Here is a 25,579-nt window from a genome sequence, read left to right on the forward strand (position 1 = left end):
TCCCCCAACCTTCCTTTCAATCCCCACTAGACTCACCTGCTCTCCCATCACCTCCCTCATCCCCCAAGCATCTCTTTTTACTCTCCTGCTCCATCTTTGGGGATAGGTACCTGACCAGACAAGCTAGGCGAGAATAAAGCTCCGTAGGGAAGGGGTTTGGGGTGGCTGTTCTAAGCTCAGCCCCAAGTAGGGTGCGGCTAAGGTCAGGCTCTGTTGTCCTAAGGTGGAGCTTAGGGGAAAATCTTGGGAGTTTGAGACTTGGGCATCCCCTGGTGGCCAAATGGCCCCAAACGAAGCTAAACCCTGTGGAGGACAGTAAGGAAAACTATCATGACCATTCACTTTCCTATCTCTCTTTCTCTCTCTCTCTCACACAAATGCCCCCACCCCAAACCACCTCACACATAACCATAAAACACATCCCCGGAGGTTTTCTCCTTTTTTAATCAATGACCACCTTATCCAGCTTTGGAAATCTGGACAAAGGGGAGGCTGAGAAGAGGCCTGGTTCCGTGTCTGAGGGTCTCTGAGTGAGTCTGTGGCAGCAGGCTGGGCCCCAGCGGGCCTGTCCGTGGGTTGGGCACAGCAGGTTCCTGAGTAAGAGCCAGCCCCATCCCCAGGGCAGCACCCCAGCCGAGAAAGGATTCCAGGCCCTCTGGGTTTCAGCCTGTTCCCAAGGCCCTCAGGACAGTCAATAAATAGGTTAGATTCTGAACCAGGCCTGGGAGGAGGGAGTGTGCAAAGGGCAGGATCAGCTGCCCAGGGACCCCAATGATTCCCAGGTACTATCCTGGCCCTTCCCAACAGGGAAGTAAATAAATAGACCTCCAACTCAGGTACAGGGGCGTTGGAGCAGGGGAAGCCTCCCCTTTGAGTTAGTAATTAAGTCTCATGTTAAAAACAAGCCAACCCAGACCCCTACCAGTGTCTACAAAATCCTACAGGATGGGGTGAAGGGCTAGCCTGCCTGGGGGTACACAGTACCCAGCCCTGCAGGGTCCTGGAGGAGGTCTCATGTCTGTTCTGCGGCTCCTGGGGCTCCCTCTTCCTTTGGGGGTGGTTCCAGGAAAATTGGGGTGATTGATGGTGGCTTCTTCACCCTGGGAAGATAATTTGAAAATGTATAGGGAAGAGGTAATTAGCTATGTCCTCTAATCCCATTAGTCTCCCATTTCCCAGGGCAGAAAAGAGTCACTCACGAGTAGGGGGAGGCTGGGACGCCCACCACCAGGAAGTGATTCTTCTTTCGAAATAATCTCCACAGGCCCCGGTGGTTGCCACGCACATCCAGGTCCCAGATATGGAGGCACTGGTAAAAGCCGGGTAGGGGGAGAGGCAGTGGTCAGAGAGCTTCGGGGAGCGGGCATTGAGGACGCTTGGCCCAACCCCCCACCCCTCCTCAACAGTCTCCTCAATTTGCAAGATGTAGCATCTTCTAGAATATGGAAATGGACAAAGGGGTTGGAAGAGGGGTTCCCAGAGTATGAAGAGAAGGTTCAAGGGTAGAAGATGATCCCAGAACAAAGGCTCCCTATATCTGGTGGGGAGGAGTAAGCATGGGGTGGGTGTATTGGTGGGGCACCTTGGCAAGCTGGGTCCAGGTAGTGAAGTCATCATCTTTCTCCATTCGGATGAAGGCCACATAGGTGTGGCCCTCTGTATCTGGCAGGAAAGAGTCTTCACAAGGGTTCTTGCTGTGGTCTAGAACCTCAGCCTCACTGTAGCAGGGGGTAGGGGAGAAAGGCCAAGACAGAGCCTGTGTCACAGGTGGGTACCCTAAGACCCCATGCTTAGTTTAATGCTCTGCTATTGCTGTCATGAAATTCTTAATCTTTGAACAAGGTGCTGATTTTCATTTTGCAGTGGGCCCCAAAATTATGGGGCCAAGACACCCAATATTTGCCTCCTCACTCCCTGCCATATATCCCTACTGGCAGAGGACATACCTGAGCAGCCTGTGAATTTCCACTTCATAAGCTTCCTTCTTCAGACTGAAGGAGAAGGAAAAATGGGTCAGGGGAAGGGGTCACCCTTCAGGTTCCAGGGGCGAGGCAAAGGATCACATGGGTACTGGGTGGCAGCAGGGCTGGGGTAAAAAAAACAGGCCCCACGGCTGGAAGGGAATACTGGGGATTGGTCATCAAGGCTCCCAGACATCTTCCCCTTTGCCCTGTCCCCAGTCCCCACCTGTCCACGTTCCTGAGCTGGACACCTGGAACTGTGTTGAACTTGTGCTTCTTGAAGTAGGCCTCCTGTAGTGGGTGTGAAAGTAAGCATCAGGCCTTCCACGGTCAGGCCCACACCTGCCCACTGACCACATACCCACAAGGCCCACAGATGAAGCTCTGGACCCACAGAGGTCCCTCTAACCCGCCCCCTCCCAGCCTCTCCTGTCTTTCCCATCCTCTTCTTTGTCACATCCTCGACAGGCTCTTACTAGCTTTAGTTTGGGCTCCACCATTGCTAGAGAGCTCAGGCCCATACCAGCAGCTCGTGCTACTGACCCCTGAGCTAGTCCCTGCTCCCAGTAGTTGCCCTGGGGTTTGCTGCTGTAGGGCCCCAGAAGCCAGAACAGGCCCTACCAGGCATGGTGGGCAAAAGAACAGGCTGTGCTGAGAGGAAGGAAAGTGCTGTGACTAAGGTACTGACAGTGACCTCAGGTAAACGCCTACCCCTCTCTAGGAGATGACTGGGATCTTGTATAAGCCAGCCTCTCAGGGTCCTTCTGGCTTCTTGGAGGTTCCAAGCCATCCATCTGTTCCTTTGGGCCGGGTTGTCTCAAAGCGTACTCTTGCTGTAACTGGGGAGTGGCCCTTTGGACAAGCCAGGTAAGGCATGGGGGCCTGGGGACATCCCTGTTCACTTCAGGCAGAGGCCTGAGCCCCCACATTTGCAAGGACAGGAGAGGGCAGAGCTGGCAGGGCTATGTAAGTGTCTGGTGGCAGAAATACCCTCCCCACACCGGCAGTCTGACACTAAGAATAGTAATAATAAAAATAATACCAGCTAACCCTTACATAATGCTTGCAGTCCGAAGCCTTTTCCATATATTAACTCATTTAAACCTCATCACCTCAAAACCTAACGAGGTAGGTAGGATTTTTATCCTCATTTTACAAATCAAGAAACTGAGGCAAAAGAGGATACGGGATTTTCCCCAAGGTTTGTCAGTGGCAGAGCCGGGACGGCTCTGGAGTCCACATTCTTGCTCCGTCTATCACACGGTGCCTGCCACCGCAACACTCCACTTCCCACTCACGTGGAAATAGCCGTTCATGTTGAGGCCAACGATGCCGAAGTGGTAGGATCGGGAAACATCAGGGATGATGCACTCTCGGCCTCGGCGCTGTTCAGGCATCCGCATCCACATGTCCCAGTCCCAGAGCTACGGGCCCGGAAGAGGATGAAGATGAAGAGGTCTGGAGTTGGCGGGGGGGCTCCAGCCCATTCCCCCTACCCTGCCAGGGCACCTTTTCTGGTGTGGGCCACTTGGGCTCAAGCTCTTCCTTGTACAAGGACTTCCTGAGCACCCAGCCCAGCCCAGGCATGGTCTCCACGCGGTACAGCAGTGCTGGGTCCTCAGCTGTATGTTCGTATCCCTGGAGACAGGGGGGAGCCACGGTGGGAGGTCTTAGCTTGGGGCTTATACCAATGCCCCAGCTGACCCCGTCCCCTGGGCTTACCTGGTCGTTCCAGGCAGAGATACAATACAGGCTGTCATCCTCCTCCAGAAGGTGGATGGACTGGCTCAGGAAACTGAGAGAGGCAGGGTCCAAGGGTTCAGGGAAGGGCAAGGACAAACACAGTCACACAGTGATGCTGGAAGAGCTGGAGATGGGACTCAGGAATCACGCCTGTGTGTCCCATCCCCCAGATCCCCACTGTCTTCGCCCATCCTTTCTACACTCTACTCCAACCCCAACACCTGCCATCCTACCTTTGTGCTCAGGCTTTCCCCCCACTTTCGAGTTGACTTCTCCCACACCCTCTCCCAGCTCTCCCAGACACCCTACTGCCTTCTTCCCTGGTAAGCCAGTTAAGCAAAGAGGCCTGAGGCAACTCACAGAGGCATTTATGAAGTGGCACTCCCTCACCTGAAAAAATCCACAGCAATGTCCAGGTCCTCTTCCAGAACCACCGCAAACCTGGCTTCCTGCAGGGAGAGGTAGGGGACAGCATGACCCCAAGGGGGCCCTTCCCATCCTGTGCCTCCTCCACCCCCATCTCACTTCTCAGGCAGCACTACCCCCATTTTCCAGATCAGGAGGCTGAGGCCCAGAGAGGGCAAGAGCTTGCTGTCTATTAAGACCAGATTTTATACCCATGTTTCCCCACCCCAGGCCCAAGGGCTTTGTCCTTACTACTCACAGGAAACAGGTTGAAAGTGGCAGTGAGGCTGGCTTTGTAGTGCTGGGTGGGGAGTGGAAAGAGGGCATATGAGCTTTGGGGTGGATGGTGGGGTCAGGCGTCTGCCCCTTCCATCCTTGCCTAGGCAGTACCTGAGACACACGGGCGTTCTTGATGCTGATGGGCGTGTGCTGGATACCCCTCAGACCAAACAGTGCCACCACATCCATTGGCTCCTGGGGGGCACGGCTACTGGTCACCATGTGAACCACCTGCCCCCCGTCCACCTTGCAGGCTCTGCCATGCCAAGCCATCCATATTGCACAGCCTTTGCCCGGGCTGTCTCTCTTGTAATCACTGCTACCCCACACCCACGGCCCTAGGCTCTGCTCTTCCCATAGCCTCCAAACCCCACTCACCTCGTAGTAGCCATCGATGAAAACTGTTATCATCTGGGGAGACACCCCCTGGGCTGACAGCAGAGAGCGCAGCATCCTGGGGAGCTCAGGGATGTGTTAGGCCTTTCTGTCCCCTCAGTTCAGGGCCCCTCTGTGCTAACAGATGGGCTCACGCTCCCCCTGTCCACCCACATGGGTGAATGGGCCCAGAATCTGCTGCCTTTCCTCCCACCTCAAGAGTTCTTCCCGCAGGCCGATGAGCCCGAGGGTCCCCCGTGCTAAGCACCCTCCCGTTCAGCGCTGAATGGCCCTCTCCCAGGCTCACCTATACAAGTAATTGGGCCGGTTCCCTGCAATGACAGCCACAGGCACGTTGAGGACCTTGTTGTCCGGGAGCTGAGGGAGAAACAGTTTTTAGCTCTTGCCTCACTCCCTCTTCAAACCAGGATTCCCACCTAGGGAAGAGTTCTTTGGAGAGAAGGTAACTCCAGAGTAGAGAGGGAAATGGCAGGGGGTCTGTCTCTCTGTCCAGGCCCTTCCACACACTCAACCCAAATCCAACTCCAGGCCTTTGTTCACATGCCTCCCCTCCCCCGATCTTTCCGAGTCAAGGTAAATCCCCAGGTTCTGGTTCCCTCTCTCAGGCTGGGATCTGCAGAGCCCAGCCTGGCTCTTTCCTAGATCTCCCTGCCAAGCGGAGAAGGGGTCTAAGCCTCCCTGTCTCAGGCGCCACTCACTGGGTCAGGGCTGAACTCGATGGGTGTGGGGTCCTTGCAGCTGCACACACTCCCATAGCCCTCCACCTTGCTGCAGAAGCGCCGGCGGCGACGGTTCAGCTCCGTGTCTGCCCAGTGGCACTCTGCCTCTGACAGAGGGATGGGGTCAACGGGATGATGTGTGAGGGGGCATGAGGCTAGTGTGATCTACAGAGCCCCAGGCACCCAGTCAAGAAAATAAAGCTTCATAAATAGGACCCAAGGCCCGCCTCCAGCCCAGGCACTGCCCTGGAACCCAGTCCCCACTAACCCCACCTTCGGCTGAGCTCAGTGGCACATCTGTCTTCAGCAGGACTGGGTCCCCCCAGGAGGAGAGAGCAGGTGACTTAGAATGTTTCTCCCCAAGGACAGGACCTAGCAAGGGAAAGGAATGAGGTGCAACGGAGGCCCAAGCTCGTTTTAAAGCTTCTTCCCGGCTCTCTGCCCACCTTCATCCAGCCCACTGCTTCTGGCTCCTCTTTGCCCCCAACCCCACCCCATCTCTTGGGGTTCCGCTCCTTCCGCGGCCCTGATACTACAGGGTGGATGGCCTATGGTGCCCATACCTCCTTTGCGTCCCACGAAGGCCCACGTGTCCCTCCAGCCCAGGGCAGGGCCGGCCTGGCTACCCAGGCTCCTCAGCAGAGCCTTGGCTGTGTCCTTGAGGTGGAAGGAGCCCTCGTCCTGGGAGACCGGGGAAGGCAGTCAGCCTCACCGGCACTTTTCTGGGAGACCTGGCTGCATGGAGCACTCACTCTGTGTCAGGCACCATGCGAAACCTTTTATTTTACATTAGCTCATTATAACAGTCACGACAACTCTCTGAGGTTACTCTCCTTTCACAGATAAGAAAACTGCTTAGAGAGATTCTGAGAATCATCCAAGGTCACCAGGCTAGTAAATCCTTACTAGGATCCCACACAATCTGCACCTCCCCTCCCTGAATCTCCAGCTCCACGGGCACCCCTGCAGCTCCTGAAGCGTGACAGCACCTTCCCTCCTCAGGGCCTGTGCCCTCGCCACCTTCTTACTGAGACACTCTTCCTCCAGGTATTTGCTGGGCCCTCTCCTTACTTCCTCCGGCTTTCGGCTTATATGTCACTTCCTTAGAGAGACCTTCTCTTTCTAAAAGGAATCACCCATAACTCTGTCTTCCTTGCCTTACTGTCTTCATTAAGTTATCGTTTCCTGACATTATTGGTGTACTGGGCTTTTTTGTGGTTGATCTTGCCCTGCAGAATGTAAGCTCCATAAAGGCTGCTTCCTGTTGTATCTCCACCACCCAAAACAGTGCCCGGCACACAGTAGGTGCTTAATAACTACCTGCTAAATATAAATGACAAGGCCAAGACTGGAACATTCATTACTTTCCTCCAGAGGCTCTTCCCACTATGCTTTCTTAGGGGTAGAGAACCCAGGGCCATGAGCAAGGTTGGAGCTGGGGGCACAGATAAAGGGATCCAGGCAGAGTCACTGACCTTGACCGTACAGATGAGCACTCGGCCAGGTGCCACCATGTTGAGGAACAAAACCATGGCCTCATCCTCATGAGGTGAGTACGTGTCAAACACACGCTTTGCCATCACGTGGCCCTGGTGGGGTCATATCTCTCGTGAGTTAATGTCACCAGCAAGGAGGGCTCAGCTTCAGCCCTCCAAGCTCCCCAACCCTAGAACCTCACCGTGGCCTGGTTGAGAACGATGACGTGGATGCCGCGGCCCTGCTCCCGAGCCTCGTCCTCCAGCACCTACCGGGCAGCAGAGACCAAGCCCAGCTCTTCACACTGGCATTCGAGGCCTCTCTGCCTTACAGGAACTCAAAAAACCAGCTGTGGGAAACCTCCCTCCTGCCTGTGCTTCTGTGAACAGCTCTTTTCCAATCCGGCCTGAAGGCCACCCCTTCCAGAAAACCACCTTAACTTACCCATCAAAAAAGAGACCAGATCTTTCTACAACCCTCCTTTCCACGGCTTTCAAAGCTCCTAGAGCCCCTGAATGTCTCTTCCTCATAATCCATCAGACTGAGCCCCTCAAAGTGGAGCCAGGTCTGATTTCCCCCTTGGTCCCCAATGCCCCAGACAAGGCCGAAGCCAAAGAAGGGACCAGAAGATAGTTATGAAATAAATCAATCAATAAATTGTCTGCCTACTACTGCTAATGCTCACTTTTTTTTTTTTAAAGATTTTATTTATTTATTTGACAGAGAGAGATCACACGTAGACAGAGAGGCAGGCAGAGAGAGGGAGGGAAGCAGGCTCCCCGCTGAGCAGAGAGCCCGATGTGGGACTCGATCCCAGGACCCTGAGATCATGACCCGAGCCGAAGGCAGAGGCTTAAACCACTGAGCCACCCAGGCGCCCTAATGCTCACTTTTGATAAGATGCCACTACATGTAACACATTTCACACACTTTTCACCAAATCCTGACAAGTTGACATCACTAGTCCCAGCCTAAAGATAAGGAACTGAGGCCTCCAGAGCCACATAGCTCGAAAGTGTCAGAGAGGCAGTACCCACCCAGGCTGTGGATCCCGGAGCCAGGGAACCATACCCTGAGAATACAGGGCCGCTACACCAGACAGTGGCCCACTCACCGTAGTGCCATCCACTGCCACATACACTTTGCTGCGGCTTGAGTATACCTCCACATCCAGAACCCGTCGGGGACCACTGCCTCTGCGCCGTGAGGGCTCTAATCGGCCCAGAGCCTCATCTGTGGGGGTGCGACAGGTTATGGAGATACTCTCTCCAGCAGAGTCTCATCCCTTGGCATCTGCCTACCATTTCAGCTATAAGATCCCAGGGGAACCCCACCCCCACCCCATCCTTCACCCCACCAGCCAATCTCATCCTCAGCCTGGCCCCACCATAGTCTTGCTCTGGTTCTGGGTCTCCATTTGCCTCGCTGATTGCTCGCCGCGTGTCCAAAATCAACTTGATGTTGACGATGACGGTGACCAGCAGGAAAAGCACTGCCCCTGTCTGAGGGGAGGGGTAAAGATGACTAAGGAGGGGTGCTCCTCCAGATCACTGAGGGTCTTCCTGAAAGGAAGGCCCCTGGCTGCAATGAGGACACAGGGAGAGCCTGAGGCCTGTCTCTCCTCCCTCTGTCCACCCAGTTCTACTGCCCCCAACCAGGGTCCAATTTCAAGATCACTTCCTCCAGGGAACCAGCCCTGACCCTTCTCTTCATCAGGGCCTTCCCTACCCAGAGCTCCTGTATTCTTCCATTTGAGGTCTTGATTTCCTTGGTCCCCTCCACAATTAGTTCCCACAGATGGAGCCAATCCCAGAGAACCAAGCTGGGGATCAGAAGACCTGGGTCTTAGCTCTAACGGCCTGACAGGTGGGTGCCCCTGAGCAAAGCCTTCCTGATTAGACTTCAGGTTTCTGTCAGAAGCCTAGGGGGTTGTACTTGGGTTCTGATTCCAGAACTCTGGGCCCAAACCACCACCTCGGAGGGGCATGACACAAAGAGGTTTCCTCTCTAGGAACCTGCTGCCTCCTTCCAGGGTTGGGAGCAGCCAAGGTAGGTCCCAGTGCCCATAGTGTAGGCTAGGGTAAAGCTGGGAGGGAGCCCCCAGGGGCGCTGGGACAGCTCTGTACCTGACAGAATCTCCGCAGGGCCCGTTGGTTGGTCAGTTTATACTTCCAGGTAAGATACCAGCTCCGCTTCTTCCGAGCCCCAAAGGGCTTGATGAGGGAGCTGGCCTTCCAGTCGTCCATGCCGGATTGGGGAGTCACCACTGTCCTGGCCAACCCATGCCTTCAGGAATCTGAGAGGACCAGAGGGTCACAGGGACTAGGGTGTACCTCCCAAAGTCTGATGCCTTCTGGGGAGACCAGGGAGGACCTCCCAACAACTCTTTCCTGCAGACATCCAGGTTGTGTGACCTGGGAAAAGTGGCTCAACTGCTCTGGAAAGGAACCATTCAGAGGGGTCGGGTCACCTGGAAACTCCCCTGGGGCTGGGGTGCCTGGGGTAACTGGCAGAGCTGCCCAGGGCCCTCAGAACAGAGGCCAAGTAATCGACTCTCAATGTTCAGCAGCCCCTAAAAAGACCAAGCTCCAGGACTCCCCGGTCCTGGGGGTGGGCAAAGGGCACAAACACCACCCCCCACCAACCCTGGCCCCCAATCCTCCACCCGCTTGCTTGCGCTCTCGCCCTCTCCTATCTGGCCCCGCTCTTCTCCTTCCAGGGCTCGGGGCCGCCTGAGGACTCGGGAGACCTGCCCCGGCCGCGCTACCCCTCCCGGACTCCCGCCCAGGAGGACTCACGGCTCAGGGGGCCCGGGCGCCGCTCGGGCCCCTCTCCGGCCCGCACTGCTCTGCCCGGCGCACCGCGGCCTCCGCCTCCTCCATGCCGCTCGCGGCCCCGCCCCGGCCCGGTCCGCCCCGCCTCCCCGCTTCCGCCGCCGCCGCCGCGGGGTGAGAGGGCGGCGGGCGGTGCTTAGGGCGGCGGCGGCGGCGGCGGCGGCGGCGGCGGGTGTCAGAGGCCGGCGAGCACTCGGAATACTCAGTTCTCCAGCAGCTTCGTAACTGGCGGGCGGGATGGCTGCTGGAATACAGCAGCAGCCCCTACCCCCAACTTAGCCTTGGCCCCCAGCATCATGGATGGCGAACCCTAGAGCCTAGAGCCTTGGATGAGACCACTCGGGATGCCAGGGTCAGAGGGCCTACAGGCCTCGGCACAGCTACCCGCTTCCCTTGCTTCCGCAAGGCTTGCACCCTGGTTTAGGGTGTGCCTTTGGAGGCTAAGGAGAGTTAAAAATCTGATTCTACCACTACGCTAGACCTTGGGCAAGTCACTTCACGTCTCAGCCTGGATTTCCTAATCTGTGAGATGGGGGTATGCTTATATAATGCTTACTCTATGCCGGTCACTGTTCCAAGCACTTTACTTACACCACCTCGTTTAATTCCACAACAATCCCATGAGATGGGTACTGTTAGTAATGAGATCCAGTGTCACAAAGCTGGGAGCTGGAATTCAAACTGAGGTATCCCGGCTCGATTCCTCTCTCAAGACCCCCTCCCCCTACACTGATAAGAATAATACAGATTTGTCCTGAAGGTTTAATGAGATAATACATACAAAGAACTTAGCCTAACACAGTGGTTCTTAAATTTTACCTTGCATCAGAATCACTTGGAGGGGGGCGCCTGGGTGGCTCAGTGGGTTAAAGCCTCTGCCTTTGGTTCAGGTCATGATCCCGGGGTCCTGGGATCGAACCCCGCATCGGGCTCTCTGCTGGGCAGGGAGCCTGCTTCCCCTTGCCTCTCTGCCTACTTGTGATCTCTCTCTGTCAAATAAATAAATAAAATCTTAAAAAAAAATCACTTGGAGGGCATCTTAAAACACAAATTGCTAGGCCCTGTTCTTAGAGTTTTCCATTCGATAGTCTGGGCAGAGCAGAATACTGCATTTCTAACAAGTTTCTAGATGACGGTGATGTTTATCCGAAGTGAGTAGGTAGACAGGGAAGTTTTTTTTTTGTTTTTTGTTTTTTTTTTTTAATTTATTTGACAGAGAGATCACAAGTAGGCAGAGAGGCAGGCAGAGAGAGACAGGAGGAGGAGGCAGGCTCCCTGCTGAGCAGAGAGCCCGATGCGGGACTCGATCCCAGGACCCTGAGATCATGACCTGAGCCGAAGGCAGAGGCTTTAACCACTGAGCCACCCAGGTGCCCCGTAGACAGGGAAGTTTTAAGCAGAAAAGTGATATAGTACTATTTAACAGAAACTTTACTGTTTGGTGGAGAATGTTGTTGTTGTTTTTTTTTAAAGATTTTATTTATTTACTTGACAGAGAGAGATCACAAGGAGGCAGAGAGGCAGGCAGAGAGAGAGGAGGAAGCAGGCTCCCCACCAAGCAGAGAGCCCGATTCGGGGCTCCATCTCAGGACCCCGGGACCATGACCCCAGCCGAAGGCAGAGGCTTAACCCGCTGAGCCACCCAGGCGCCCCTGGTGGAGAATGTTTTAAAAGGAAATGGAGGAAGCCAGAAGACCAGTTAGATTTTTTTGAGCTCTCCATATTCCACCTGCTTCCTAAATGGTGGGATGGTATCCCCCAAAATGTTAACATGGGTGATTTTTACTGGTTTTTTTTTTGGGGGGGGCGGTGATTTTTCCAAATAGGTATGTATTAGAGAATAGAAGAAAACCCAGCACATTTTATTAGCATTTGAAAAAGATGTCGCTCAGGGCTCCTCTCTGATCTTTGCTGCTCAGTCTCCCTCTTCACAGATCTTATCCACTCTCCTGACCTGTTAACCGCCTAGATTCTTACACTTGTATCTGCAGTCCTAACATTTCTCCTGAGCTCTAGGCTGACCTGTGTCCAGCTGCCTGCTGGACATCTTCACAGACCCCTCCAACTCAAAGCCATCCCTGCTGTGATCATCTCTTCCCACTCCCAGTCCTCTTTCTGGGTTCCCTTCCTTTTTGAATGGCACCAGGCCAAACAGCTAAGAGTCACCCTTGAATCCTCTTCTCTAGGAGCCAGTCCAGGTCTGTTTGCTCATCACTGTATTCTCTGTACCACACACACTGGCTAGCAAATAGTAGACTCTCCATAATATTTATTCGAATCGTTTGTTTTCTTGAACAAGCCATCATGAATGCCACTATAATTAAATGAATATAACCAGTCTTGTCAATCTTACCTCCTTAAGAGTTCTCCATTCTGGCCTCTTTTCCAACCTCACAAACAGCCCCTGGTCCAGGCCATTTCAGTTTCTTGCCTTCCAGTTTCCTTGACTCCAGATTTGTACCCCTCCAATCATTTCTCCTTGCAAAATCCAGAGTAATTTTTCAAAAAGGCAAATCTCTTTTTTTAACCTCTGATAATCCTTCTGTGGACTGAGAGACACTAAGGAAAAATATTTTACTTAATATTACAGAGGTAACCATTAAATGAACTTAAAATAGTGATAGAAATATATAGGGCCAGTGGAAGAGGGGAAGCACAGAGTGTGAAATAAATCATATTTATCATAATAGGAAGTCAGTAAACAATATTTAAAATTAATAAATAGTAGTCCTGTATAAGTGTATGTGGGGTTATATGTATAAACACCAGAAAAAAGTAGTTGAATGTGGTTGCCTTTGGGGAGTGGGGCTAGAGGTGGAAAACGATAGACCAAGTTAACTATCTTTACATTTGTAAATCCTTCTGTGACCCTGTACTGGAATTACTTGGATAAAACATCCAAATCAAGCCAAAACAAAAAAAGTTTTTCATCGCTCCCCATTGCCTACAAAATATAATCCAAGCACCATAGAACCATCTTCTATTACCCTGTTACTCAAAGTATGGTCCCTGGCCCAGCAGCATGGCCATCACCTGGGAGCTTGTTAGAAAAGAACCTCAGGCTCCATCCCAGATCTTCAGAATCACAGTCTGCATTTTAACAAGATTTGCAGAAAATTCATAACCACAGTCAAGCTTAAGAAGCATAAGTCTAGGGATGCCTGGGTGGCTCAGTTGGTTAAGTGGCTGCCTTCAGCTCAGGTGGTGATCCCAGGGTTCTGGGATCAAGAGAGCCCCCTGCTCAGTGGGGAGCCTGCTTCTTTTCCTCTGCCCCTCCCCTTGCTTGTGCTCTTTCTTTCTCTCAAATAAATAAATAAAATCTTAGAAGAAAAAAAGCGTCAGTCTACAGGATCAAGCATGATCTGGTCCATGTGGACCTTTTCATCTTCAATACTGGTTGCTTCTCATTGTCCAGAAGAACCTTATTTTCTCCTTTTATTTAAACTCAGGGGCAAGGCACCAGGCTGGCTCATTCAGAAGAGCATGTAACTCTTGATCTCCCGGCTGAGTTCAAACTTCATGTTGCGTGTAGAGAAATATTTCAAAATAAATTAATAAATAAATTAAAAAAAATAAATCCAGTGGTTACACTGAAAGTGTGAGTGTGTGTGTGTGTGTGTGTGTCCGTAGCTAGCTAAATTCTAACCACTGTTGTACACCCAGCCCCTCTACTTCAGGAAGCCTTTCAAAATCCTCTGCAGCTTCTGTCACCACTGTTCCTTAAACTCCCATACCCCTGAGGATGCTTAGCTTTTTTTCAGCAAACATTTATCGGGCGCCTTCTATGTGACTGGCTAGACTCAGCTCGCAGTGTAGGGAGAAGGCACTGAACTCTCCTAGTGCTCCTTCAAGTGCAAATCCAAGTACAAATCGCCCAGCCCCACCCATTCTAGGTACATTGTGTGCGCAGCACTCGAACACACACAACACACACAACACACACACACACACACACACACACACACACGAACACACACGCGCACGCACGCACGCACGAACGGCTCTGCGCGGCTTTTCTGAGTGTTACGGCACCCTCCGCCCGCCCCCGCGCGGCGCGGGCGGGGACCCACCGGTTCCGCTCTGCACCAGCAGCGGGCAAAGGAGGACCCCCGGGAACGAGACCCCGCCGTCCGGTGGCCCAGTCCTCTTTCAGCCATAGGCCCGCATGGAGGGGACTGCGGAGTTCCAGACGCCTGACCTGCGAGATGTGGAGGGCAAGGTGGGCAGGAAGACCCCTGAAGGGCTGCTCCGCGGGCTGCGAGGCGAATGGGAGCCGGGAACCTCCGGCGCCCTGATGCTCTCGGGGGCGCCTAGCACCGGCCACGGCCACAGCCTGGGGGACAAGATCATGGCGTTGAGGATGGAGCTGGTGAGTGTGGGTTCCATGGGCCAGGAGGACGGAGTTCCCAGCTAGGGTTGGAAGGGACAGACTTATGCCTCCAGAGTTGGACTGGAGACGAGCGAATTAGAACTCCCTACCTAACTCCTCAGGATTCCTTCCAGATCAATCCTTAAACCCTGGGGTCCATTAATTGCCCCTCCAAGGGTGAGTGGGTCCTGAAGACTTGAGGTGGGAGGCACTAGCTCTTGGAAGTTTTTCCTGCCAGATAATCGGGAGGGGAGAGGTGAGGCTGAGAAGCACTGAGAACCTAGCACAGCACAAATCTGCCCCCTCCCCCCGCCCTCCCCCCACCATCTATGCCCTGCCCACCATTATAGGGCCCTCAGTTTCTTCTACTGCACACTGGGCCCAGGGTTTGCTAGTCTGAGACCTGGGTGTTCATGATAGGATTCAGCACAGAAGAGATCAGAGTGAAAAACCCCTAGTCTAGGGCTACCCAAAACATCCTCCCTTTCCCCAACTCCCCCAATCCCCACATAAGGTACTTGGAAGTCCCTAGAACCTGGGTGGTCAGAGTAGCAGCGCCATGGCTATTGGCTCCATCACCTCCTGGTATAGCCCCCCAGGTATACAGGATTTTTGCATCTCATCTGTACCTTCTTGGGGAGAAGAGAAGGAAATAGGCACCCTCCCCCTCCCCTGTTGCTGCTGGTCTAGATTCAGAGCCAGAAGGGCATTTGGGGCTGTCCAGGCTCCCCAAGGCCCTGGTTCTGGTGAAGGGGGTAATTTACACCTGCCACCAATTTGCAGCCAGTTCTGGGGAACTGAAGAATCCTCTGGCTCAGATCCAGGAGGCCACAGTGAGTGTGTCAGCTAATAGGTCTTTCTGGAGCCCACCATCTGCCTAGCTAGGCTGTGAGAGAACAGAGAAGGGGGGCATGGGGGCTCTTAGGCAGGGAGGAGAGCCTTCTGGGCAGAGCAATCAGGGAAGGCTCCATGGGGGAAGAACTTAAATGCCATGTGTGCACTCGGCCCTGAAGGCTGGAGGTGAATGCCAGATTCTTCAGAGCAGGGCTGTGACTGCCCACCTAAGGGAGGGGCTTGCTTCGCTTCTTTGTACAGAGTGGTGCCAGGCATCATACTGAGCACTTTACAAAATACTCACTTAATCCTCACAGTAACCCTATTAGCAAATGATATTTTATAGATAAAGAAACTGAGGCACAAAGAGATTAAGTAACTGCCCAAGGTCATACAAAAAAGTAAAAAGCAGAGCCAGGCTTCCAACTCACATGATCTTCCTGCACTTTACATTTTTACCATTGAGATCTGCTTCGTGCCAGGCGCTTTAAAGACATTTTATGCCACTGAAGTGAGAAAAGCGGTCATCTTTACCCCGTCCTGTAGATGAAGTATGCTTGCAGGTGTTAAAGGGGTTCAGCTGGGCTCACACAGGGAGCCAGTGGAGAAGCCATGCCTTTTCTCTGGCTCTAACTCTTTCGCCTTTGGTGGTGATTAGCTGTTTGTAAACTTTAAGGGCGTACATTCATTTAACTTCTGATTAGGTCTCTGCGTTCTTGACCTAGCCTGGTCTGGGACCCTAAGCTGCCCATTAAAGGCACACAGGAGGGAACCTACTGGGGGCCAGAATAGGGAAGCGCTCCTTACCCCGATTCCTTTCTCCTTCCTTGGCCAAGATGTCATTGATGTCTTTGTGTACTCAGCCCTGCCCACTGGGGGGGAGCGGCGGGACTGGGCATAGGGTTTCCCTTGAAGCCACTGGTGGCAGAACAGGTCCAAGCTCTCTAAGCACAGTCCTTCAACTGTCCCTCTCCCAGCAATCCTGCAGGGCCGGGGGCAGGCCCGCTCTTAAAGCCAAGGTTATTCCTGCCTCTAGGCTCTTTTCCTCTTGGTTCCCTCCCCCTCTCACAGGTTGAGTGAACCAGCCAGACTCTGGGATTTGTGGGAAGGGGAAACAATGGAAACCTTCCCCACTTAATCCTCCTACCCAAAAAAAAAACTGTTCCTGCAGACAACCCACCCCCACAGAGCTGGCTTAAAAAAAAAAGCTTTAGGCAAGAAGGGGGAAGTCATGGGTTCAAGTTCTGGCCCAGCTCCTGAATCATTTGAGATCTTGAGCAGAGCCCTGACTTTCTGTTGGCCTCAGTTTTTCTGCCTCTTTGAGGATGAGGGGACAGGGGCTTATGGGATCAGATAGTTCTAGTAACAGTTGTCTAAGAATCTCAATCCACGGCCAGGGAGCTGAGCCTGGGATCTCCGGGCTTTACCCCAGGGCCTGATTGGGATTGAGCAATGAGGAGGCCACACTTGTGACCCCAGGGCTGGGCAGAGTCTGATGTGTCTTTGTTAAGAGGGTTAGTGGGGGACTTGAATCCCCCTGAGAAGAGAACTGGGTTGGAGTGGTCTTTGAGGCTGCATCTCTCCTGAGGATTTATCCCTTTTCTGTTTTCAAAGAGGCGGTGTGGAATGAGTGTTTCTTTTTCTGGCAAGAAAGCCTTGCTTTTTTTCTATTCTGGGAAGTGTTGCTGTCACAGTCAGGGAATCCCACTGTCACAGGACTATAGAATCTAGTTCTCAGATTCATTTCCCATCAACACAGTAAAACTCAACCGGATGAATCCTGGAGACCACCAGAGGGGCCAAGGATAGTAAAGGCAAGAGAATCACAAAGCCGAATCTGACCTATACAGTATGAGGCTAAGTGCCACCAATGAACTGTGTAGGACTGCTCTCAGGGAGCTCACAAGCTGAGTTCACAGGAAGGAGGGAGACAGACTAATAACTCTGGTACAGGATGATAAGTGTTATTAGAACCCAGGGTGGGCTTGTTGGAAGAGTCTTCATTAAAGAGTGACGTGGTCAGATTTGTACTCTGGAGAGATGACTCCTCCTCCTCCTCCTTCTTTTTTTAAAGATTTTATTTTTGGGGGCTCAGTTGGTTAAGAGCCCGCCTTTGGCTTGGGTCATGATCTCAGGGTCTAGGGATCGAGCCTGCTTCAGGCTCCCTGCTCAGCAGGAAGTCTGCCTGCCCCTCTGTCTGCCTACATGAGCTCTCTCTCTGTCAAATAAATAAATAAAATCTTAAAAAAAAAAAAAAGATTTTATTTTTAAGTAATCTCTACACCCAATGTGGGGCTCGAATCTACAGTCCCTAGATCAAGAGTCATATGCTCTATCAACTCAGCCAGCCGGGCACTCATGGAAAGGCCACTTTGAATTGGAGGGGACACATACTGAGTCCTCTAGTTGGAATGCCTCTCTCCACTGTTTACTTGACGAAGTCCTATTCAACCTTTATGTCTCAGCTCATGTGCCTTATTGTAGGAAGCATTTTCTTACCTGCTTTGATTGGGTCATTGCCTTCTAGATAGCCATGGCCCTCTGGATAGCATTTGTTTCCCCTAGCATTTTCCATGCTGAGTCTTAAGTGCCTATATCATTGTCTTATCCTACCCATAAACTGTGAACTCTCTGAGGTTAAGAAATGGTGTCTTTTCTTCCTTGAACACAATGTGATGCCTATAAAAAGACTCACTGGGGCGCCTGGGTGGCTCAGTGGGTTAAGCCGCTGCCTTCGGCTCGGGTCATGATCCCATAGTCCTGGGATCGAGCCCCGCATCGGGCTCTCTGCTCAGCGGGGAGCCTGCTTCCCTCTCTCTATCTCTCTGCCTGCCTCTCTGCCAACTTCTGATCTCTCTGTGTCAAATAAATAAGTAAAATCTTAAAAAGGGGGGGGACCTCCAGGCATGCGTCTGAAGATCTTCCTTAAAAAAAAAAAAAAAAAGACTCACTAAATATTGTGTCATAACTGAATGGATTAATTCTGTCTTAAGGAAGAGCAGGGAAGACTTCCTAGAGGAGGAATGGCATTTGTGGCTGGGGCTTGAAGGATGAATAAAGTCAGCGGGAATTCTAATTCAAGATGGCGGATTGAACACATGCATTTACCTCCATTTCCTTCTGAAATGTCACTAGAAAGCCAGTAGAAGGATTATTTTAAAAGCCATGAAACTATTATGATGACAAATGTAGGAGAGAAGATGATAGGAACAAAATTTTGGAAGCTGAAAAGCAGAAGGAAGTGTGGTAACTTAGAGGACCTGAAAAAAGCTGAATTCCAAACCAGCAGCGAGGAAAGCTGAAAAAGCAACACGATTTGCACTACAGAAACTCAAAGCTTTCAAGGAGTTGGGAAAACCCAGTGTTTAGGGAATTGGGGGGCACAAGTGAAGCTAAAAACAAAAGAGTTTGTGAATGTCTGTTTACGATTTGTACTCTAAGATCCCCTCCCTAACTGGCCAACCAAGTGCCAGCCACTTCTTTGTCCGAACAGAAGATTGGGATATAAGTTTTGGAAAAAAATAGTACAGAGGGAATGGAGGAAGGGGAAGAAAGGAAGGAGACAATATAGCAGGAGAAGCATTTTTAGTATGAGAAGTTTTGTTTAATACATTTAGTTTGGTTATGGACTAGGACTGTTGGTTTCACTGTTAATTTATTTCTTGGGGTTCCTGGGTGGCTCAGTTGTTAAGCATCTGCCTTCGGCTTGGGTTATGATATCAGGGTTCTGGGATCGAGCCCTGTATCAGGCTTCCTGTTCAGTGGGGAACCTGCTTCTCCCTCTCCCACTCTCCCTGCTTGTGTTCCTTCTTTCACTGTCTCTCTCTCTCTGTCAAATGGATGGATAAAATATTTAAAAGAAAAAAACAAAACTTAGGGGCACCTGAGTGGCTCAGTCGGTTAAAGAGTCTACCTTCAGCTCAGGTCATGACCGAGGGTCCTGGGATCGAGCCCCATGTCAGGCTCCCTGCTAAGTGGGAGTCTGCTTCTCCCTCTGCCCTTCCCTCTGCTGTCTCTCTCTCTCTCAAATTAAAAAAAAAAAAAAAATTTCCCCAGTGCGAAATAATTGAAGATCATCTTTTATTGCATGTCATTAATAATCTGCGTAGCCTGTAGTATTTCAGTTATTTATGTCCATATCTCCTTATTGAAACTGCAAGTTTCTGTCAAGCAGGGACAGTTTCTTCATGATCTTTGTTATTATTAGACAACCCAGGTGCCAAATACTCATTTGCTTAATTGAATTAGAGTTGTGATATTATTCCAAAATCACAAATAATTTCAGGTACAGAATTTTTTTTTTTTTTAAAGATTTTATTTATTTACTTGACAGAGAGAGATCACAAGTAGACGGAGAGGCAGGCAGAGAGTGAGAGAGGAGGAAGCAGGCTTCCCGCCGAGCAGAGAGCCCGATGTGGGACTCGATCCCAGGACCCTGAGATCATGACCTGAGCCGAAGGCAGCGGCCTAACCCACTGAGCCACCCAGGCGCCCCTCAGGTACAGAATTTTGTTCTGTGCTTATGCCATGGTGAATAAGTTGACCACAGTAATATCTAAAGCCACATAGCTACCGTTCACAAACTGATACCTGCCAAGCACTATCCTGTGCGTGTTAATATGTTCCTTCCATTTTTTTTTTAAAGATTTTATTTTCTTTTCTTTTGACAGACAGAGATCACCAGTAGGCAGAGAGGCAGGCAGAGAGAGAGAAAGAGAGGGAGGAAGCAGGCTCCCTGCTGAGCAGAGAGCCCCATGTGCGGCTCTATCCCAGGATCCTGGGATCATGACTTGAGCCGAGGGCAGAGGCTTTAACCCACTGAGCCACCCAGGCGCCCCATGTTCCTTCCATTTTTTGATATAAACCTCTAAATGAGATAGTATCCTCATTTTACAATGAAGAAATTAGGTTTAAAGGGGAAAAAAATTCTAATTCCCTGTGGTTTGTTAATGGCATAACTGGAATTTGAATCCAGATCTATTTAATTCCAGTGCCTGTATTTTTCTCAATGTACAAATACTTAGTCATATTCTGATTTATCATTCTACTTGTAAGACAGTTATATCCTTAAGATTTTATTTACTTACTCGAGAGAAAGTGAGAGAGATCACAGAGGGAGAGAGAGAAACAGACTCGCTGCTGACTGAGTGGAGAGCCAGTGTGGGGCCCGATCCCAGGACCCCGAGATCATGACCTGGGCCGACAGCAGCTGCCTAACTGACTGAGCCCCCCAGACACCCCAATTGTTATATATTTTTTAAAAACTCGAACCGAATGTCTCTAGATTAGAGACAACAAGTTGAGAGCAAGAGGGATTAGGTAGGGGCGCCTGGGTGGCTCAAGTCGGTTAAGCATCCAACTCTTGATTCCAGCTCAGGTCATGATCTCAGGGTGGTGAAATCCAGCCCCACAGTGGGGCTCCATGCTCAGTGGGGAGTCTGCTTGAGATCCTTTCCCTCGCCCTCTGCCCCTCCCCCACCTCCACCCCCCACTTAGCCCCCCCAGTCCCATTCCCTTGCATGCACACTCTATCTCTCCCTCTCAAATAAATAAATAAATCTTTTTTAAAAAGAGGGATTAAGTAAAAATGTACTAAATGTTACTAAATACCCTTCCAGCCTTTCCCTTTACTTAGCAGCTTTGCTTGCATTATAGTCTTGAGACGGGTGAACATGGTGAACCCAAGGGAAAAATACTAGAGATACTGACTTCAGGGCTAACCCAAATAACCCAGCCAGATAATTCCAAGTGAGGCTCAGAGTTGGCAAGCCTCACGTACGTATGTAAAATTTGCAATCAGCTTTTTAGAGACAACTCTGAAGTATAAGTAGCTGCTAGAGACTGTAAGACATCTGATGAGACCCTCCGACTATTTAGACATAAATGAACAGAAAAAACACCTTGAATGAGATGGAGATAATACCAGGAGATGAGAACTTATTAAAAAAACATTAATTATATCCTTAAAAAGATAAGAGGTACTATTGCAGCACGGCAGGAAGCTATAAAAAGGAAAGTGTTCAGGGGCGCCTGGGTAGCTCAGTCCCTTAAGCATCTGACTCTTGATTTCGGCTCAGGTCATGATCTCAGGGTTGTGGGACTGAGCTCCATGTGGAGTCTGCTGGCGATTCTCTTTCTCCCTCTGCCCTTCCCCCACCCCACCCTGCTCTCTCGTGCCTGAACTCTCTCACTCTCTCACATAAATAAATCTTTTTAAAAATTTTTTATTTTAAAAGGAAAACATTCAGAGAACTAGAACAACTTAGAAATAAAAGCATGATAGGAAAATATGAAAAACTCAACAGAAGCACTGATAATGTTGAAATACTTCAGAAACTAGAACAAATATAGAAAAAGATGGAAGAGGGGAAAAAAAAAAAGGATCCATCCAGGACACCCTCTATTCAAATAATAGGATTTCCAGGAAAAAAAAAAAAAAGTAGAAAATTAGTGGAGGAGAAATAATCACCAAAGAAATAAAGAAAATCTCCCAGAACTGAGGAACATGTGTCTCCAAGTTAAAAGGGCCCAATACGGGGCGCCTGGGTGGCTCAGTCGGTTGAGCATCCAGCTTTTGGTTTCAGCTCAAGACATGTTCTCCCCCCATTCCCTACTGCAGTCCTGTGTCAGGGTCCAGGATCAGCGGGGAGTCTGCTTCCGTTCTCCTCTCCCTCTATCCCTGCCCCCCACTCTGAAATAAATAAATAAATCTTTAAAAACTAAAATTGCCCAACAAGTAGCCAATTCAATAGATGAAAATAGACACACCATGGCAAATTATTGGGCTAATTTAGAACACTGGGACCAAAGAGAAGATCCTGAAAACTTTCAGAAAGAATAGTAAGATGGTCCCATATGAACGACCAGGAATCATAATGGCATCAGACTTTCCAAGTGTGACACTGAAAATTAAAAGTCAATGGAACAGGGGCGCCTGGGTGGCTCAGTGGGTTAAAGCCTCTTCTTTTAGCTCAGGTTATAATCTCAGGGTCCTGGGATTGAGCCCCGAATTGAGCTCTCTGCTCAGCGGGGAGCCTGCTTCCTCCTCTCTCTCTCTCTGCTGGCCTCTCTGCCTACTTGTGATCTCTCTCTCTCTGTCAAATAAATAAATAAGATCTTTGGGGGAAAAAAAGTCAATGGAACAATGCCTTAAATCCTGAGGAAAAATTATTTTTTACCTAGAATTCTATACCCAAGAAACTGTCAGTGGTGTGAGGGGAGAAGAACAGCATTTTAAAACGTGTAAAGCTTCAACAAATGTACCTCCTCTGTAGACTTTCTCAGGAAGCTACTGGAGGAACTGGAGGAAAAGCACCCACACACAATGAAGGAGTAAACCAAGAAAGAAGAAGACATGGACCCAGGAAACAAGGGATCCAACTAGGGAAAAGCCCAGGAGGCTAGTGAAGGGGGAATCCCTGGGGGACAGTTGTGCAACTGGTTCACACTGGGGCCAATCAGAGGGCTCCTGAAGAGCTGCCTCTAAGAACCAGCAATAGTTAGAATGTGATATGTTTAAATGCCTTGAGAGGAAAATTCAGACAACTGGGAGAGGGTGTGGGGATGACTTATTGATCACTATGTAGGAAATGAAGCAAAAGAAGAGGAGTAATATTGTAGTGATAATAATATAACAATAATGGAATATATAAGGTATGCTATATATCATTTACTATTATTCTAAGGCATAATTCTAAGGATTAATAATTATTATTGGGACACCTGGGTGGCTCAATCAGATAAGTGCCTGCCTTCAGCTCAGGTCATGATTCCAGGGTCCCAGGATCGAGTCCTGCATTAGGCTCCTTGCTCAGCAGGGAGCCTGCTTCTCTCTCTGCCTATCGCTCCCCCTCCTTGTGTATGCTCTCACTCTCTCTCTGACAAATAAATACAATCTTAAAAAAAAATCATTTAAAAATTTTTATTATTATTATTCTAAGGAAAATGTGAAGTAGGGAATGAAAAGTAACCATAGTAAACTGTACAACTTAGCTGTGAATGGCATTTCCAAATCCTTATAAGGTAATCACCCAACAACTCATTTTATTGCATATGTTGGGAAAACTGGAAGATGGGAAAGGTGTCTATGTGGCAGAGGAGTGGGTAGTAGGATGAGAGTTAAACCCTTAACCTTCCATCATGTGGGAAGTCACCTAAAACTTAAAAATCACTAAGTAGCATGTTATTTGGAGATTCGAAGGTAAGTACCAAAATAAACAGCTAAAAAATGAATAATAGTTGTCTCTGGGAAGCGAGATTTAGGATTAGGGTGCGGGCCTATTACGTCCATGATAATTCTCACAGAACTGTTTTCCTCTTTAATCCATGGGCATCCATTACTTTGATTACAAGGAAACCAAATAAAACGCAATCGGAAAGTCATGTGTGACAAGACCACAGTCTCCCGGGTCAGTGAGCTAGAGGTGAAGCTGGGGAGACACACAAGGGCTATATTGTGATAGCTTTGGAATCCCAGCTGTTGAAGGGTTTGGATCTTCTTCTTCAAGAGGAGTGCAAAGCCCGGAGAGGCTCTTGAGCAGGAAAGGGACAGTTTCAGACTTGTCTTTGGGGAAGATATTTAGGGCATCTGAACTGGGAGGGACCCTGGAGATTCCCCAGAAAATTAGACTTACTCCCTGTACAGAAGGGGGACAGGTGTGTGGTGGAGAGAAGCCCCGAATCCCCAGCCAGCAGGCTTCTGACCCTTTGAACAATGGCTACCGACACCCTGAAGAGTCTGGGGGACCATGTTCACTTCCTCTTTCTTCCCCAGCTTTTGCCTCCCTTTGGCCCTACTTTGTAATTAACACCAGGCTCCCTATCAGGCTATTCTTTGAATCTGGACTGTTTCAGTAGTTAATACTTTACCTAAGTTCAAAGCTTAGCAGGATCAGATTTCTTTTTTTTTTTTTTTTTTAAAGATCTTATTTATTTATTTGATAGAGATCACAAGTAGGCAGAGAGGCAGGCAGAGAGAGAGGAGGAAGCAGGCTCCCCGCTGAGCAGAGAGCCCGATGTGGGGCTCGATCCCAGGACCCTGAGATCATGACCCGAGCCGAAGGCAGAGGCTCAACCCACTGAGCCACCCAGGCGCCCCAGGATCAGATTTCAATACTAAACATTTACCGAGACTGTGTCAAGCACTGTGTTGAGTACTCAATAAACAGCATCTCCAAATTCTCACAGCCATCCTGTGAAATGAGTAATTTAGCCCTGTTTTACAAACAAACAAGGCTCAAGGAATGTAAGAAAGTTGCCCACAGTCATCTGGCTAGTCAGTGGTAGAACTGAGACTTTTTTTTTTTTTTGTAAAGATTTTGTTTTTAAGTAATCTCTGCACCCAACATGGGGCTCGAACTTACAACCCTAGATCGAGAATCACGTGCTCCACTGACTGAGCCAGGCAGGGGCGCCCCAGAACTGAGATTTTAAACAGCAGTCTGTCTGCTTTGAGACCCCATGCTCTAAACCAGCCATGCTTCTGCTCCCAAGCTTCTTGCCTTTGAAGCATGGTTGGTTGGACTACAAAGCGGGCCCCCCTGGAAACATTTGGGAAACCCATGGCTCAGAACCTCAGACTGACTCCTTCTCCCATTCCCCCAGGCCTACCTGCGAGCCATCGATGTGAAGATCCTGCAGCAGCTGTTGACCTTGAATGAGGGCATCGAGGCTGTGCGCTGGCTGTTGGAGGAGAGGGGGACAGTGACCAGCTACTGCAGCAGCCTCACCAGCAGTCAATATAGCCTGACAGGCGGGAGCCCAGACCACTCAAGGCGAGGCAGCTGGGACAGCCTGCCGGACACCAGCTCCACTGACCGGCTGGACAGTCTCTCCATTGGCAGCTTCCTAGACACGGTGGTCCCCAGCGAGCTGGATGAACAGGGCCCCCCTGGGGCTCCCCGCCCTGAGACTGGGCAAAGGTTATATCCAGTGGGGACAGGGCCCAGTGGGGACAGGGCCAGGACTGAGGGGGACCTGACAGCCAGCAGGCTAGGGAATTTGAGGGCTGTATGGAAGCCCCCAGGGGAGGGGCTCCAAGGTGGACCTCCTGAGCCACTAGAGGATGAGAGTGCCGAACTGGGCTTTGAGGCCCACTGGTACTGGCAGTGTCAGGATGACGTGACCTTCTTATAGTAACTCTCCCACCCTTTTGTATTCCTGTGGCTCTTTCATTGCTAGGCCCTGGTCTCCCTGGAAATTTATTCTCCCTCATTCTGGGTCTAGGAGGAGGCTGCATCAAAATCAGTTACCATGGAAATCTGACCTTATCATCCTTCTGGTCCCTGAGGAGGCTCTGCCTTTATCCCTCAATTATTGGGACCCTAGAGCTATTTCCATAGATACATTGACTCTAGAGGTTTGACCTGTGGCTTTTCGTAAAATAGTAACTTCCCCTCCCGCTCCGTGCCCCCCCTTCCTCCCGGAACTAGGTAAGGATTTGAGGGATTTAGGACGCCTACGAGGTTGATGATGAAGAGTTGGGGGTGCGATTACCTCAACCAACATCTAGGAGTCTTGGCCCCCCTCTTGGCCAAGATGGAGAACTGTGGAGGGACATGGACA

General features: G+C 50.5%; 2 protein-coding genes across 2 annotated transcripts; one reads left to right on the plus strand and one right to left on the minus strand.

Annotated features, from left to right (window-relative positions):
- Window positions 1-399: 399 nt before the first annotated feature.
- Window positions 400-9,703, minus strand: LOC111143289 (protein O-linked mannose N-acetylglucosaminyltransferase 1 (beta 1,2-)). The gene is made up of 21 exons (XM_022496929.1): window positions 9,106-9,703; window positions 8,367-8,481; window positions 8,094-8,212; window positions 7,182-7,247; window positions 6,979-7,092; window positions 6,067-6,184; window positions 5,777-5,875; window positions 5,483-5,610; window positions 5,071-5,141; window positions 4,767-4,842; window positions 4,500-4,583; window positions 4,369-4,410; window positions 4,095-4,153; window positions 3,684-3,756; window positions 3,471-3,599; window positions 3,260-3,385; window positions 2,188-2,252; window positions 1,947-1,991; window positions 1,583-1,718; window positions 1,200-1,309; window positions 400-1,100 (listed from the first exon to the last, which is right to left on the minus strand). Exons 1-21 carry the CDS (start codon window positions 9,223-9,225, stop codon window positions 1,013-1,015), a joined length of 1,983 nt encoding a protein of 660 aa, XP_022352637.1. The 5' UTR covers window positions 9,226-9,703; the 3' UTR covers window positions 400-1,012.
- A 4,275-nt stretch (window positions 9,704-13,978) lies between these two features.
- LOC111143290 (leucine rich adaptor protein 1) lies at window positions 13,979-25,171 on the plus strand. Its single transcript, XM_022496930.1, has 2 exons — window positions 13,979-14,182; window positions 24,620-25,171. The coding sequence occupies exons 1-2, from the start codon at window positions 13,979-13,981 to the stop codon at window positions 25,148-25,150; spliced, it is 735 nt and encodes a 244-aa protein (XP_022352638.1). The 3' UTR covers window positions 25,151-25,171.
- The last annotated feature ends 408 nt before the right edge of the window (window positions 25,172-25,579 follow it).

Source organism: Enhydra lutris, unplaced genomic scaffold (assembly GCF_002288905.1).
Source record: "Enhydra lutris kenyoni isolate GAN:26980312 unplaced genomic scaffold, ASM228890v2 scaffoldscaffold9, whole genome shotgun sequence".
In the NCBI taxonomy this organism is placed as follows: Eukaryota; Metazoa; Chordata; class Mammalia; order Carnivora; family Mustelidae; genus Enhydra; species Enhydra lutris.

Bases quoted from the DNA above. Each gene is read 5' to 3' on its own strand.
- LOC111143289 (XM_022496929.1), bottom strand. From the start codon at position 9,225: ATGGACGACTGGAAGGCCAGCTCCCTCATCAAGCCCTTTGGGGCTCGG. The intron at 6,185-6,978 runs GTCAGTGACTCT...CCGGTCTCCCAG, and splicing joins TGCTCATCTGTACGGTCAAG to GACGAGGGCTCCTTCCACCT. The intron at 5,142-5,482 runs GTGAGTGGCGCC...TTTCTCCCTCAG, and splicing joins TCGAGTTCAGCCCTGACCCA to CTCCCGGACAACAAGGTCCT.
- LOC111143290 (XM_022496930.1), top strand. From the start codon at position 13,979: ATGGAGGGGACTGCGGAGTTCCAGACGCCTGACCTGCGAGATGTGGAG. The intron at 14,183-24,619 runs GTGAGTGTGGGT...CCATTCCCCCAG, and splicing joins TGGCGTTGAGGATGGAGCTG to GCCTACCTGCGAGCCATCGA.